Source organism: Protopterus annectens, chromosome 2.part2 (assembly GCF_019279795.1).
Source record: "Protopterus annectens isolate FY-2018-M chromosome 2.part2, PAN1.0, whole genome shotgun sequence".
Taxonomy (NCBI): domain Eukaryota; kingdom Metazoa; phylum Chordata; order Ceratodontiformes; family Protopteridae; genus Protopterus; species Protopterus annectens.
In genome coordinates, this window is record NC_056730.1 from 900,981,603 (window position 1) to 900,995,420 (window position 13,818).

A 13,818-nucleotide genomic window follows, 5' to 3' on the forward strand; every position below is an offset into this window, starting at 1 on the left:
CATTTAGGGGTAGGTAATACAGTTCAGACCAGTTGTATTGCTTTAGCTCTTGTGTGAAGTTAGTTGGGTTAAAATGCTTTTTGTTCCTGATTGTTTGAAGTATTGGGGTTTGGGGGTGCTGGGAATTATATTTACGTAAGAAGGTAGTTTGATGGTCACTTAGTGAGTCAGGAAGGGTGCCTGCTAAGTAGGAACAAGGTATTTTATTTAGTAAGATCCAGTCTAATAGTGTTTCTTTTTTACTATTTTTGGCTATTCTAGTGGACTGTGATTACTTGAGAGAAGGTTAGCAGGTTGATATGGTTAGTGGGTGCTTGGGAGAAGCATGTGAGCCAGTCTATATTAAAGTCTCCTAATACAATGGTCTCTTGAGGCATGGATTGTGATGGCCATTGAAGTAACGTTTTCATGGTGGGGATATTATTGCCTGGGGGGATATAACCTCTTACTAGGTTGATGTTTCTTTTGTTACATATTTTGAGCCTAGTTAAGAGTATTTCTGCCTTTCCAAAGGGGGCATGGATATCTCATATTTAGTTATGGTCAGAGTAATTTTGTAAAGCAGGGCAATGCCATCACCCTTTTTCTTTAGTCGATCTTACCTAAGGATACTATACCCAGGTGGAAGGATCTCTGTATCTTTGGTAGATGGTTTAAGCCATGTTTCTGTTAAACTGACTATATCTGGGCAATATTGTGAGATTAGCATAAGAAGCTCATGTATTTTATTGTTTATGCTCCTAATATTTAGATTTAGGAGGAAAAGACTATTTAATGGCCTGATATTAATTTGGGTTAGATTGGGAAGCTGTTGTACTTTATTCAGAGGATTTATATCATTAGGTCCTGGGTATGGGTGGATATCTCCAGCATTTAGGAGTTATTGTTGGTTGTTTTGCAATAATTTAACTAGTTTTTGTAGTATTGTTAGGTATTTATGGGTTGCTGTTGATTTGGGGTAGGTGGTGATGGGTTTAAGATGGGTATAGCATATGGTAGTAGTGTTGAATAAGGTGGGGTTAGGGAGTAATTGGCTGGGATGGGTGATATAATGGTACTGGATTTATGGGTAAGTGGGAAGTTGTTTTGTGCAGGGTAGTTGTATGAAGTGATATGGTAGGTACATGCTAAAAAGAGTAGAAGGGTCATTTGCAGAAAGAAAGTCCTCAGTTAAAGAGTATTGTTAATTGTATGGATTTTGTAGGAGTGAGTTGAACAGATGTATCAGGGTTGGAAGGGATAGGAGTGGTTGTTGGATCTGTAAGGGGTGGGAGGGATGTGGATTGGATGATTGGGGGAGGGGCTGGATAAGTATAAATGTAGTTGATGTGGGGTGGGTGGGAATTGGGGGTAGGGAAGGGGAGCAGTGGGAGCCTGTAGTGCGAATGGAGCGGGCTTGAGCAAATGAGGAGAGTGCAGCAGAAAAAGTATCAGCAATGGTAACACGATACCCAAGGTAAGTGGGTAATTAAATGACTACTGTAAGGGAAGAAAAAAACTAGATTAACAAAGTGAAAAAAGAAGTTGGTGATTTTAGCAAGGAAGGGAATGGATATATAAGAGCTTAAGGAGGTAGGGAGTATGAAATAGACGAGAAAAATAGCTTTTGGTACTAAAGCCTCAGGAGATATATTATAGTACTAGCTAATTTGCTTGTAGGTGCTGCCACCTTGTGGTATAAGAAGGAGAGCAGGCAGAAGAGTTAAATATGTCTTAGTAGTAATTGATTTACGGGGTTTAAAGACTGGAGGGGGGGAGAGCAGTAAGAGGTCTGCTGTAGGCTGCTGAAACAACGCACACTAGGGAGGGCAGACGAGCACAATAACAGATATTAAAAAGTAGCTTAATTAGCTAGTTTATAGGTAATTTCTTTTGGCTACATACATTCACAAAAAGTTTGTATTTGGGAGTCCCCACAGTAGATTGCTTATTAGGTGACCCAGGCTAGCAGGCAAATTCTGGGAGTCTTCTGGGTTTAGGCAGGAGGTAGTCCTTTTGAATATATTGGCAGGGAGGGAGTACCTGAGGTGGATTAATTCACAAAACGTTTATATTTGGGAGTCCCCACAGCAGATTGCTTATTAGGTGACCTAGGCTAGCAGGCAAATTCTGGGAGTCTTCTGGGTTTAGGCAGGAAGTAGTCCTTTTGAATATATTGGCAGGGTGGGAGCATCCGAGGTGGATTAATTCACAAAATGTTTGTATTTGGGAGTCCCCACAGCAGATTGCTTATTAGGTGACCCAGGCTAGCATGCAAATTCTGGGGGGGGTCTTCTGGGTTTAGGCAGGAGGTAGTCCTTTTGAATATATTAGCAGGGTGGGAGCATCCGAGGTGGATTATGAGCGGCGAGTTAGAGCAGCCTGACCGCAGGACCGGCACCAGGGGGATGTTGAACGCTGTTAGAGTAGGTTTAAAAATGGTGCCACAGGTTTGTGACGTCTAGAAATAAACTCTGGCTCCCAGTCCTGTGGCACCTTTTTTTTTCACACCCACTGATGTCATGAACCTATTTAAGCTCTAATTTCACAATGTTGCATCAGCTTCCTCGCTCTCCTAATCATCCCCATACATTGGTTGAACTGAGCTTAGGGAAGCGATGGGAGCCCAGCAAACATGGTGAACAAGGTCAAGAGGTATTGGCAAATGATGGCGAGCTATGGGGAGGAACCCTTCGACTCTGTGCTGCTGTATAAAGCTGCGTTCTTTTCCTTCACCAGGGCCATAAATGTGTTTAACCGTTTACAGCCTTATGGTGAATAATCCTGATATACATTGAGAATAACTTCAGTAATTAACTGAATTTTGCAATGCGAGAAATACAATGCTCTGGCTTACTCAGGAAAGAAAGCCAAGACTAGAAATTCACAAAATATTACTTCTTAAAAAAGTTAAATTATCGCATTTATGTAACCCTTTTCAGAAGAATTTCAGAGATGATGTCAACATATTTATAGAAAATATACGTAAGAGTTACTGCAAAACTGTCACCGACATTTTACTGAGGATTCTCAAACTTTATGGTATTTCTCACTACTTCCATTCTAAGAGAATAGGACTGGGATCAAACAACACAGAATACAGCATCATAATCTCATCAACTGCACCCTGACGCTGCGTTATTGTCAAGAAACAGCTTACCCCCCTCCCCAGGGCATTTGTGGTTAGGGAAAAATTAAAATAAGTAAGAGGTACTTTCTATGGCACTGACAGATTTGGATTGTGAAGAACTCTCTGGTAAGATACTATTTTTTTTTTGTTAGTGTTTTTTTACAGGTACTTCACTTCCCACAAACAAGCAAATAAGATAAACATGAATTTTTGAAAGTTTTACATTCATTACTCATGATGACCAATAGCTCCCCAAAAAATACTTGCGAGAATCCAACCCAAAGAAAAAATACATGTACGCTTTTTGTGCATTCAATAACATACAGCAAATAAAGAGAAAACAGTGACATAATTTGAATCAATAAACTAACAGACATCCCCTGCACAACAGATAAAAATATGATCTTTTGACAGCTTTACATAGTTTATTTATTTGTATCTGCTTTCCAGGGTACAGTACTGCTCTCCATGGACCATTTTCAGGCTCAGCCTGGGAGTGGTGTCTGGTTACGTAACTTCCTCAAAGTCACATAGTTAGGCAATGGAAGTTGATGGAATCGAACCTTACACCATAGGTCCAGGGAAACAGCTCATTAACATACTTTACATAATTTACACTCATACTTAGTGATTATAAATACTTTTCTACAACCTTTTAGTTAAGTACAAGAATCAAAAAACAGAAGGTGAAATACATACACACTTTTGTGCATTCAGTCATAGATATTAAATTACTGATAATTTGGCTTCACATAAAATGAGTATTTTTCCCCAACACAACATATATAACCTTTGTTTCTAGATGATCGTCAGTCTTGAAGTGACACCCTTACCCTATGTGCAAACACGGGAAAAGGGTTTGTGGAAGGATGGATTGAACGTTTCGCACGCCAGAACGAACAGGAACCACAGGAGAGGAGTCCTTGTGGTTAATCATTTTTATTAACAGCCCATGTATGGGTGCAGTTTAAATTGAAACAAGTGTTACACATACTTCTCAAACGTCCCTGACTTGGACTCAAATTTTAGCTCTGTCCCCCTTAATCTCTCTTAAAACTAGTGACTTTTATAGAAAAGGACAAGGGATAACTTTTCCCACAAATGGTTTCATGACCAATTTAAATAGCTGGCATTGCCTTCAAACCAGTCAACAGTCCTCACTCAATACAAAATTACGAAAAGAAATAAAAAATACATTTCACACTAAGTTACATTGAGTTGACTTTGCACATGTAACAAACGAGTTTCATATTTAAATCAACCATTTTTAAGTTTGAAATAAAAATGAAACTAACTGTTAAACTGTATCTATACAGCATGTATTAAAAACTATACTTTATCAATACTAAAATAAAACTATCGTTATTAAAAATACAGATATGCATACCTCGTCACTCTTAAAATATAACTTTTTTAGTTATTTAAAATACACATACATACATCATCAATCGCAAAATACTCTTAAAGTTCTTATTTACCAAAGGATAAATTTCACAAGAACACATTACTACCGCTTCTCTTTCCCGCTAGACAACCGACAGCTAAGTCCTCTTCAACTTCTCCGTTTCCCCGCCCCAATGACGTCAGTAGAGACGACAGTGGGGTCCCGACAGCCTAGAGGATGTATTCACGAACTTAAGTTGATATGGACAGGGCTTTCTTAATTTTGGGGTAATGATCCAAGGACTAATAGTTGGCAGAAAGGGATGTTGAGTTAAACCAAGGTAAATTCTCCACCGGAAATTAGCCAGATTTGGAAACTAGTATTATAATGCAATTTGCTGGATGGCGATGGCGGAGGAACTGTTTTGTAAAGTGGTTTCCATCGTGGTGAAGTGTAAAGACTGTGAAGACAGGTGAGTCTTCAAGTTATGATGCATTGTGCTTTTAAAGGAAACCGTCTCGAACTTCGTGGTATTAGAGCCAACAATGAAAGAACGACTGTCCTAAATCAGATGTGGAATATTTTAATACATTTGTGTACATTGTCGTTTTCACTTAACCTGGCAGTCGACTAACCAGGCTTTGCAGGTTGGATTTAATGTTAGTGCGTTTTAGGTTTCCAGCTGAGCTGTTATGGATGAAGTGGGAGAATAAATGCTTATGTAAGTACACACGCGGGGTTTGGGCACTTTACTTAATGTAGGAAGCGTGGACTTTTTGAAGATACCGCCGGTTTTCAACTCGGTCCACTGTCCGCCTGTAATCAGAAGACTGTTACTGCTTACTTAGTATTACTTTTACCATTTTAAAAGTGTTGTTTTAGTTGTAGTTTGGCGTCTTTTTCTACTTGAAAGGACTGAATAAAGTTGCTATAAGTTGGGGAGTAGCAGTGTTGCACCTAAGTATTTAGAGCAAGCTTAACATTGTATAAGGAAGTTAACAGTAACCTAGCAACTAATTACAGGTGGCTGTCATCAGTTATTTTATTGACAGTATAAAGAAACTGATCCAAAACTGACTAGCCATGTTCAGTACTTCTTTACGGTATGTGAATTTAATCCTAGCTCTTTGCTGTCCCTGTTTTGTCTCGGAATATTTCTCTGTCATCAGTAAATTAAGTTAATTTTGTGAACATTAAAATTAAGGTTAGACACGTTTATTCTTTTTAAAATTATTTTAATATAAACAGTTTTATTCTAACTTTTCTTACCACGAAGTGTGTTTTTATTTGGGGCTTGTGTCAGTCATCATTTTGAATCTGTTCCCGTGTTTGAGTGAAAGAGGTTTGGAGACTTTCTGTTAGTAGTTCTGTGCCTGCCTAATTGGACCTACTCATGTCATAATAAGGGTAGGGTTGCCACCTTTTCAAATGGGCAAAGTGGGACATTTTTGGTACAAACATCAGATTTTACAGGCCGACACATACCCATGGTCAGTACAAAAGTTAGAACTTAGTTTGCCTAAATAAAAGCTTATTCTTGTAGCATTTTAGTTGCTCATTCTGTTTCTTATAACATTTAGGTATTTTAGATACAGAATAACTGTTTTACGCAACTATTACATAAAATATAGGAAATAATTTTGTCCTAAAATCTCAGGACATTTGCCATTTTTACAATTTTTTGCCAGGACACAACTGCTCAAAGAGGGACTGTCCCTCGCAAAGTGGGACAGGTGGTAACCCTAAGTAAGGGGGAAGCGACATAGATTACTGTTACCTTTTTTTTGTGTTGCTTCTCTACATTTTATCGCCTTTTGTTGCTTGACAAAAATTTTGTACTGAAATTGATATTTAGACTTTGGGACAAATATATGCATAATTGAAAACAGTATTGAGTACAAACTGGGAATTATGAGGAAAGACATAATGAAAATAAGCATGCCAATATATTAACCAGTAACCACTCCAGATGCTCGTTTGGAAGAAATGGATGCAGTCATTCATTTATTATGGCAGTCGGGTCAAATCATGGTTCATTCAGGGCCAGTTCTCAGAAGTCAATGCCAGTGACAGATTGAATCAGTTCTAGTCTGTTGATGTTCCGATATGTGCAAAGGGTAAAAAGAAAACTGTTCAGGCCATAAAACACCACATGCAGTCCCTGAAAAATCCTCAACCAGCTCCAGTGGATAGAGAAATGAAATTAACCACCAACAGTCCTCTGGCATTCTACAGCAAATACAAATGACTGAAGGGAAGCCACAACACGAAGCCCCAGGCTGTGCCCCAAGCCAGTCCATCTCACCATGGGATGGCCTAATTAAAGATGATCAGACTGTCGATGTCCTTCTGCTTTCATGGCTGTGACATCTATTCTGTGTTACCTACTAGTTGCTGGGAAAAGCAAATATGTGAAAAACCCAGTATGAAAAACAGGAAATTTCTTCTTGACCAGTAATGTGATCATGCATATGGATCGGTTATTATGCCAGTTTTTGCATTTACAAAAAAAGTGTGGGAGAGGGTGTCCTAATGTGTTCTGCTCCTAATGTTCTGTTTTGAAGGTTTTTTATCCTAAGCACCTGTCTCCTTTTTTTTTTATCCTAAGCACCTGTCTCCTTTTTTTTTTTATCCTAAGCACCTGTCTCCTTTTTTATTTTTATCCTAAGCACCTGTCTCCTTTTTTATTTTTATCCTAAGCACCTGTCTCCTTTTTTTATCCTAAGCACCTGTCTCCTTTTTATCCTAAGCACCTGTCTCCTTTTTTATCCTAAGCACCTGTCTCCTTTTTTATCCTAAGCACCTGTCTCCTTTTTTTTATCCTAAGCACCTGTCTCCTTTTTTTTATCCTAAGCACCTGTCTCCTTTTTTTTTATCCTAAGCACCTGTCTCCTTTTTTTATCCTAAGCACCTGTCTCCTTTTTTTTATCCTAAGCACCTGTCTCCTTTTTTTTATCCTAAGCACCTGTCTCCTTTTTTTTATCCTAAGCACCTGTCTCCTTTTTTTTTTTTATCCTAAGCACCTGTCTCCTTCCTGTCTCCTTTTTTTTTTATCCTAAGCACCTGTCTCCTTTTTTTTTTATCCTAAGCACCTGTCTCCTTTTTTTTTATCCTAAGCACCTGTCTCCTTTTTTTTTTTATCCTAAGCACCTGTCTCCTTTTTTTTTATCCTAAGCACCTGTCTCCTTTTTTTTTATCCTAAGCACCTGTCTCCTTTTTTTTTATCCTAAGCACCTGTCTCTTTTTTTTTATCCTAAGCACCTGTCTCCTTTTTTTTATCCTAAGCACCTGTCTCCTTTTTTTTATCCTAAGCACCTGTCTCCTTTTTTTTATCCTAAGCACCTGTCTCCTTTTTTTTATTATCCTAAGCACCCTGTTTCCTTTTTTTTATCCTAAGCACCTGTCTCCTTTTTTTTATCCTAAGCACCTGTCTCCTTTTATTCCAAGCCATGTCTTCCCAGTTATCTTTTCTTAGTTCCCCTTCCTTCTCTTTTCTTATCTTTCCGTCCCCCTTCTCCCTTAGTAGCATGCCATTTTTTTCCTCTGGCAATCCCGCTGGTACTGTGATTCCTTGACTCGCAACCAAGCAAGCTGTAGATTGCAGTCTCAGTTTGCAGGGGTTCTTTCAGAATTTATTATTTTCACTTGTTACAGTTTTATTATAATTTTATATATAAATGCCTTCATACACAAATTTCCTATTAAGAAATGCATTGACAATGAACGAGTAAAGGCATATTTTTAAGGTTTTAATGAAGAAACTATTTCCCATCCCCATACAGTCTTAGCCTTTATTTGTAGTGACCATGCCAAACTCATTTGTGTACCCTCCCTAGTTCTCAAAAGATTCTGCCAAGTCTGCTAAGGGTATTTTGGGGGGCTGCATCCCACACAACTGTAAGTAATATAACCATCCTGAGCTCTGGCTGAACCACTTGTGGGGATGTCATCGCAGTTGCTTGGTCAACGCACTAACATGCTACCTCTTTCTCACCATTTTATTAGTTCATGTTGATCCACATGGATCTAGCATAAAATGTTTGCTAGCTGTGATTACTGTCCTTTCAAAATACCATTCAGATCAGACATATGTACACTCCTGGAGTAGTGTTCTGGAATAGTATCCATTTAAAGGTAGAGTAACTGTGCCTTTCTCATCTATTTCTAATTAAACTACTAACAGCCTAGAGATCTGAATCTCTCTCTTTGTTTGTTTTTTTTTTTTTTTTTATGAAACTCTGATAATTTGTAGACATAGGTTTGTTAGACATTTCAGCCTTAATGCACACATTGACCTCTTCATTCATGTCTGATTTTTGCCATTGGTTTTCTGGATAGTATATCCGATGCCTCTAGCTGCTTCCTATAGATATTCACCACTTTCATATTCAAGTGCCCTAGTCTTATCAGTTTTTGACATCTACGTCCTAAGCATTTTTGGTCAGTGGAGCATGCAGCTTACTTTCTGTACTTAAACTGTGTCTTGCAAGTAATGAGAGAAATGTTCACTTGCTTGTGTTTCTGAGAGACATTTTTTCTCAATTTGTGAATACCTTTTTGATCTGTAATAGTGTGACTGAACTAAATGCAACACTTAAGTTCATCTTCTTTCCCTTTGCAGCAGAGCAGCTTCTAGACCATAGGAGCTTGAGTTTTTGCTTAATATTGTCAGTTTGCTGGCATCGTAATATGCTAATACTAGTGTAGGTCCATGTTAGTGCCCTTCCCGTTTAAAGGCCATCTACAGTGGTTCTAACAAAGTCTGTTCTGAGTCCATTTTCAACAGGCTAGTGGTTAAGTAAAGCACTAATGAAAGTGCAATAAGAACCTCCCCAGATAGTTCACCATACCGAGCATTTGTCAAAGCTCAGTTACACTGGGCATGGTAGTTCATTAATAGTGTTTACTTTGCTTGCATTAGTCTTAATTCATTTTGTTCAAAATACTGAATTTCTGTTTTCACAATGTGGTATTTTTCTTATTGAACTTGACCCTGTCTGCTTCATGTCTGAAGTACCACCTGCATTCATTTGCCATGCCTTTCCTTGTCCTGCTCAAAGACTGATGTCAGCCATTACAACATCAGTGCCTTCATGGGCTTTCAAGAGTGATAATCTTCTACTTGAGTATTTCAGGAGCTGGCTGAGGTAAACTCAAAAGAGCAGCAAGTGGTATTTGTCAAAACTTGCTGGATGAATCTAGAATGCCAAATGTTTTCCACAATATATTTTATTTTGCGTTTGTATACCTGGAACATCCAACTGGAGAAAAACTCCTTTTTGTGCGTCTGTTTGAGGAGAAGAAACTCCAGTAACAGCATTTTCAAAATATTTCAAACAAGAGAATGAAAAGAACATAACAATTAAAAGAAGACATGTTATTGTTAGTGAAGGAAAACAGTTCTGGAACTGATGAAGTAGTTACGTTTACAAAGAGTAGTATGAGCTCCTCATTAGCACTCTTCAAGAAAAATCTTGATGATTGGATGGGAAATGGGAAATTCATCCCGGGGATCACTTCTGTGGCGGAATATAATTTTCTTGGGTGGCGAAAGCCAGGGTACATTTTTTGGCTAGGCTTATATAGGCCCTAGGGCCAATAGCCTAGTACCCACCTATGACTGACAAATAGCTTTTTACAGACGTGCAAGTGTTTATGGTAGCAATAATGCATTTACAAGATATTGATATGTTACATGTAATATAAAAGATGAGTTGTTGCTACGTATGAATAAAGGAAAATGAGTAATATAAACTGGTGGACAACTGAGTAGTAGTGCATGGGAAGGGCAATTGTAGAGTAGCACAGGAAAGTGAGGGCTATATTTGTCTGATGTGACTGTGTAAAAATTGCATTAGTATTTTTGTATTTGTGTATATGATTATATAGTAGGCCATTAACTAGTTGTTGCAGAGAGCAGAAGCAAATCCAAGATTCTTTCAGGAGGGTTATTTCATTTTCTGCCAACTTTCAGTAAACAGCAGTGTTGGGGAAATTTTGTTCCAAAGCTTTGTGACGTGTAATTAGAGCAAAAGGAGTTGTCAGCAGTGGTATGAGATGTTGCTGGTAGGAGTTTATCCTTGTAGCAAAGTGCTATGTCAGATGAATATTTCTTTGCATAAGGTTTAGTAAGGATGGGCATTTGTTTGGATGATTTACTGCTTCTTTAAGTCACTTTCAATCTACGCATTTTATCCTTCCGAATCCCAGTGATTAACATATATGTTTGAATTGGAGTGCGCCAGTCAGTAGAAGCCTTACTGTGACCTTCTTTATGATACCAAAGGGCTACATTCATTTCAGTTGTAGAAAGGGGAACTAGCATTTTGTTTATCTAATGCAATCGCATGTATTAATCTGATTTTAAACAGGATCACAATTCAGAAATTGTACGTCTTCAAACACATCTGTGTTCATCTCATTAGTTGTGGCAGTTGGAGCCACCTTAAATCAACTTATTGGCTCTGTAGGTTATTTACATATGGCCAGAAATAACCCAGATGTGAGACTTGTAATTCTGCTCTTTTTCACTTACATGCCTAGGAATTTTCTTCTGCGTGCGAGTTTGCCACTGAGACTATGGACATCCATTTCTGTATCTATGAGGTTGCTGTAGAAATATTGGTATGAGGCATATGATATCACTGTTATGTGTACCCTGTGTCTATTTTAAACTTTTGTGCAACCTAAGCTTTACATGCCTCATTTCATTAAGATGTTTTTTGTACTAGGAAGAATGCCCATTGTAGCCTCCTCAGTCTCAACTGTCCTGTAACATCCTATTTTTACACATAGCTGTAAAATGTATAATCTTGTTACATCTCTGTCACTCATTCTTGCTAGCAGGACTTGTCTTAAGCTTATTATGTCCATGGTAGTAGATTAAATGTACTACTTTCATATTTCATTATTTCTGTCCTTTGGTTGTCTCTCCTGACCTTCACTATCCTTTTCTATGATTTTTTTAAAATGTGACTTTATCTGATATCATATGTTATCAGCCAACATTTCTGCATTTTGATTTGCTTAGAATGGAGTGTACATTGTACAGTTTTTCTGCTTTAGATATGGCTACAGTTGTAGCTTCTGTTAAACCTGGCTGTCTATGAAGCTTCTTACCTGCTCATCTGTTGTGTTTAATCACAGCCATGGTATTACATGGTTTTGTTTTTATGTGGAACAGTTAGCCTCCACTTGACAGTAAATGCTGAAGCAATGCTTTTTTTCTTGCAAGAGGCATAGTGACCTGGTACTTTAGGGTCACTGTCTTAGAACATGCAGGACCACGGTTCATTTCTTGGTTGGGTGAATTCTTTGGGGAGCATGCATTTATGCTGGTAGATGAAATTGATTACAGAGCTATTTAATATGTCCATAGGGTTCACAAATGTCAACAACAAATTTTGGACAGGAAGGGACACTTGCTAAAAGCAAAATTTGCTTTAATGAAAATGAGGTTACAGTTTTTGAATGTGTTGAGCAGTAAAGTTACTGTTAGTAGTAGTAATAATGCAGTTTGACACATTTCCTATGTTGAATTAGCAAAGTTGTCAGTATTGCACCATAGACTTCAGATGAAGTTGGACTATTGAAATTTAATTGTAAAGCTAAATTGCATTATTTTTTCACAGTCAGATAATGAGAAATATGACGGATTAGCGTTGTCACCTCACAGAAAGACGTTGTCCCGTTCGATTCTCAGCTAGAGCGTCTTCTGTGTGGAGGCATGCGTGAATGGGCGTACCCTCATTGAAGGTTGTGCGTCAGGGCTGGTAACTCGGCAAATAAAAATCCACTACCAAACATTAGCGGACCGGAGTTCCGCTGTGGCGACCCCTAACCGGGATAAGCCGAAAGAAACAACAAGTAAAATCTATACTCATTTTCTTATTTGTCAAAGTTTAATTAAAATGAATATTAGAACTATGTTTAGTCTGTTTCTACTAAAATGACAGATGATTCACAATAAAAATGTTCACGAATCCACCAGGTAGCAGTAATACTTTTAATAAATAGCAATAAAAAACGAGTTGAGCGCTTTCATCTAAAAATAATAGACTTCATCAGAACACTTGGCTACAATGAATGGTGGCTTATATACTCTTACACATGCCTGCAATAAAGTAATTAAAATCAATTGGCTGCAAATATTTTAACTCTTAACGTGCTACCACTGGAAATTTGACTAATGCATGCTTACTTTAAAGTTTATAAGATATTGTTGTAGATTTTAACATGAGTTAATTCTACATAACAATTTTTTAAAAATTCCTAATAGTATGATCATATAATATAAACAATCTACAGAACTATTGTGAAACTAATGCTACATTACTGTCAACTTGTAGTTATGAGGACCATGACAATTGAAAAGGTTATCTGTGTGATGAGTACTAAATCTGTTATTATACACCCAGAGGGATATGAAATACAATAGTATAACTTAACAATATATAATATAAAAAATTACAATATAAAGTGCATAGTGCTTTGTGCAAAAAAGATGGCATATAAGTGATACATATTAAAATGACATATATTAAATACATGCTTGTTGAATAAACAACATGAAATATTAAAATTGATGGACTTTTTTACTTTTAAGTACATCTATATTCTCCTGTCATCCAACATAGGTTTTATAGATATGTAATCGTTTAATCCCGGAGAGACAGTGGCATTTAATTTGACTTGCCACCATACCTCCCTTTCGCCTATTTTTTTCTTTAAATTACCCCCTCTAGTGTTGACACAGATTTTTATTTGGTATTTTAGAAATTGTCTATCACAAATATTACTATCCTTCAAATGTTTGCACAAGGCATTTTTTTCATCTCCCTTTCTAATACAATAATAGTGGTCATAGATCCTATTACGGAGGCATCTCTCAGTTTTGCCTACGTAATAAGAATTGCATTTGGTACAAGTTGCCAGGTATATTAACCCTGATGTTCTACAATTTCCTTTCTTAAAGTTTATACTTGTATAATTTGTATCCTGTAATGTTATTGAGGGTCTGAGATCAATGTATGTGCACTGATTGCAATTTCCACACTTAGTAGTACCCTTGATACCATCTCGTATTACTACTTTGTCATTTTTCCTTCCGAATTCCATCTTTAAATTGCTTGCATTACTATACACAAATCTTGGTCTTTCCCCCATAATGTTTAAAATATTCATGTCTGCACTGAAAATGTTCCAGTGTTTTTCCATAATAGCCTTGATGTCATTGGAATTATGCCCAAATTGGAGTATACATGCCCCTCTATATTCATTCTCTGTGTTCTGGTTCCCATTTGTCTGCACTGTACAGACCTCCTCA

At 37.5% G+C, this 13,818-nt stretch overlaps 1 protein-coding gene across 3 annotated transcripts in view; it reads left to right on the forward strand.

Moving 5' to 3' along the window:
- Positions 1–4,643: 4,643 nt before the first annotated feature.
- The window catches only part of LOC122795841 (spindle assembly abnormal protein 6 homolog), a 1,219,651-nt gene continuing 1,210,476 nt past the window's right edge, over positions 4,644–13,818 (forward strand). For all 3 annotated transcript variants that reach the window (XM_044064218.1, XM_044064220.1, XM_044064219.1), the window contains exon 1: positions 4,644–4,965. In XM_044064218.1, coding sequence (XP_043920153.1) covers positions 4,895–4,965 — 71 coding nt within the window. In that variant the 5' untranslated portion in view covers positions 4,644–4,894. The remainder of the gene's footprint in view (positions 4,966–13,818) is intronic.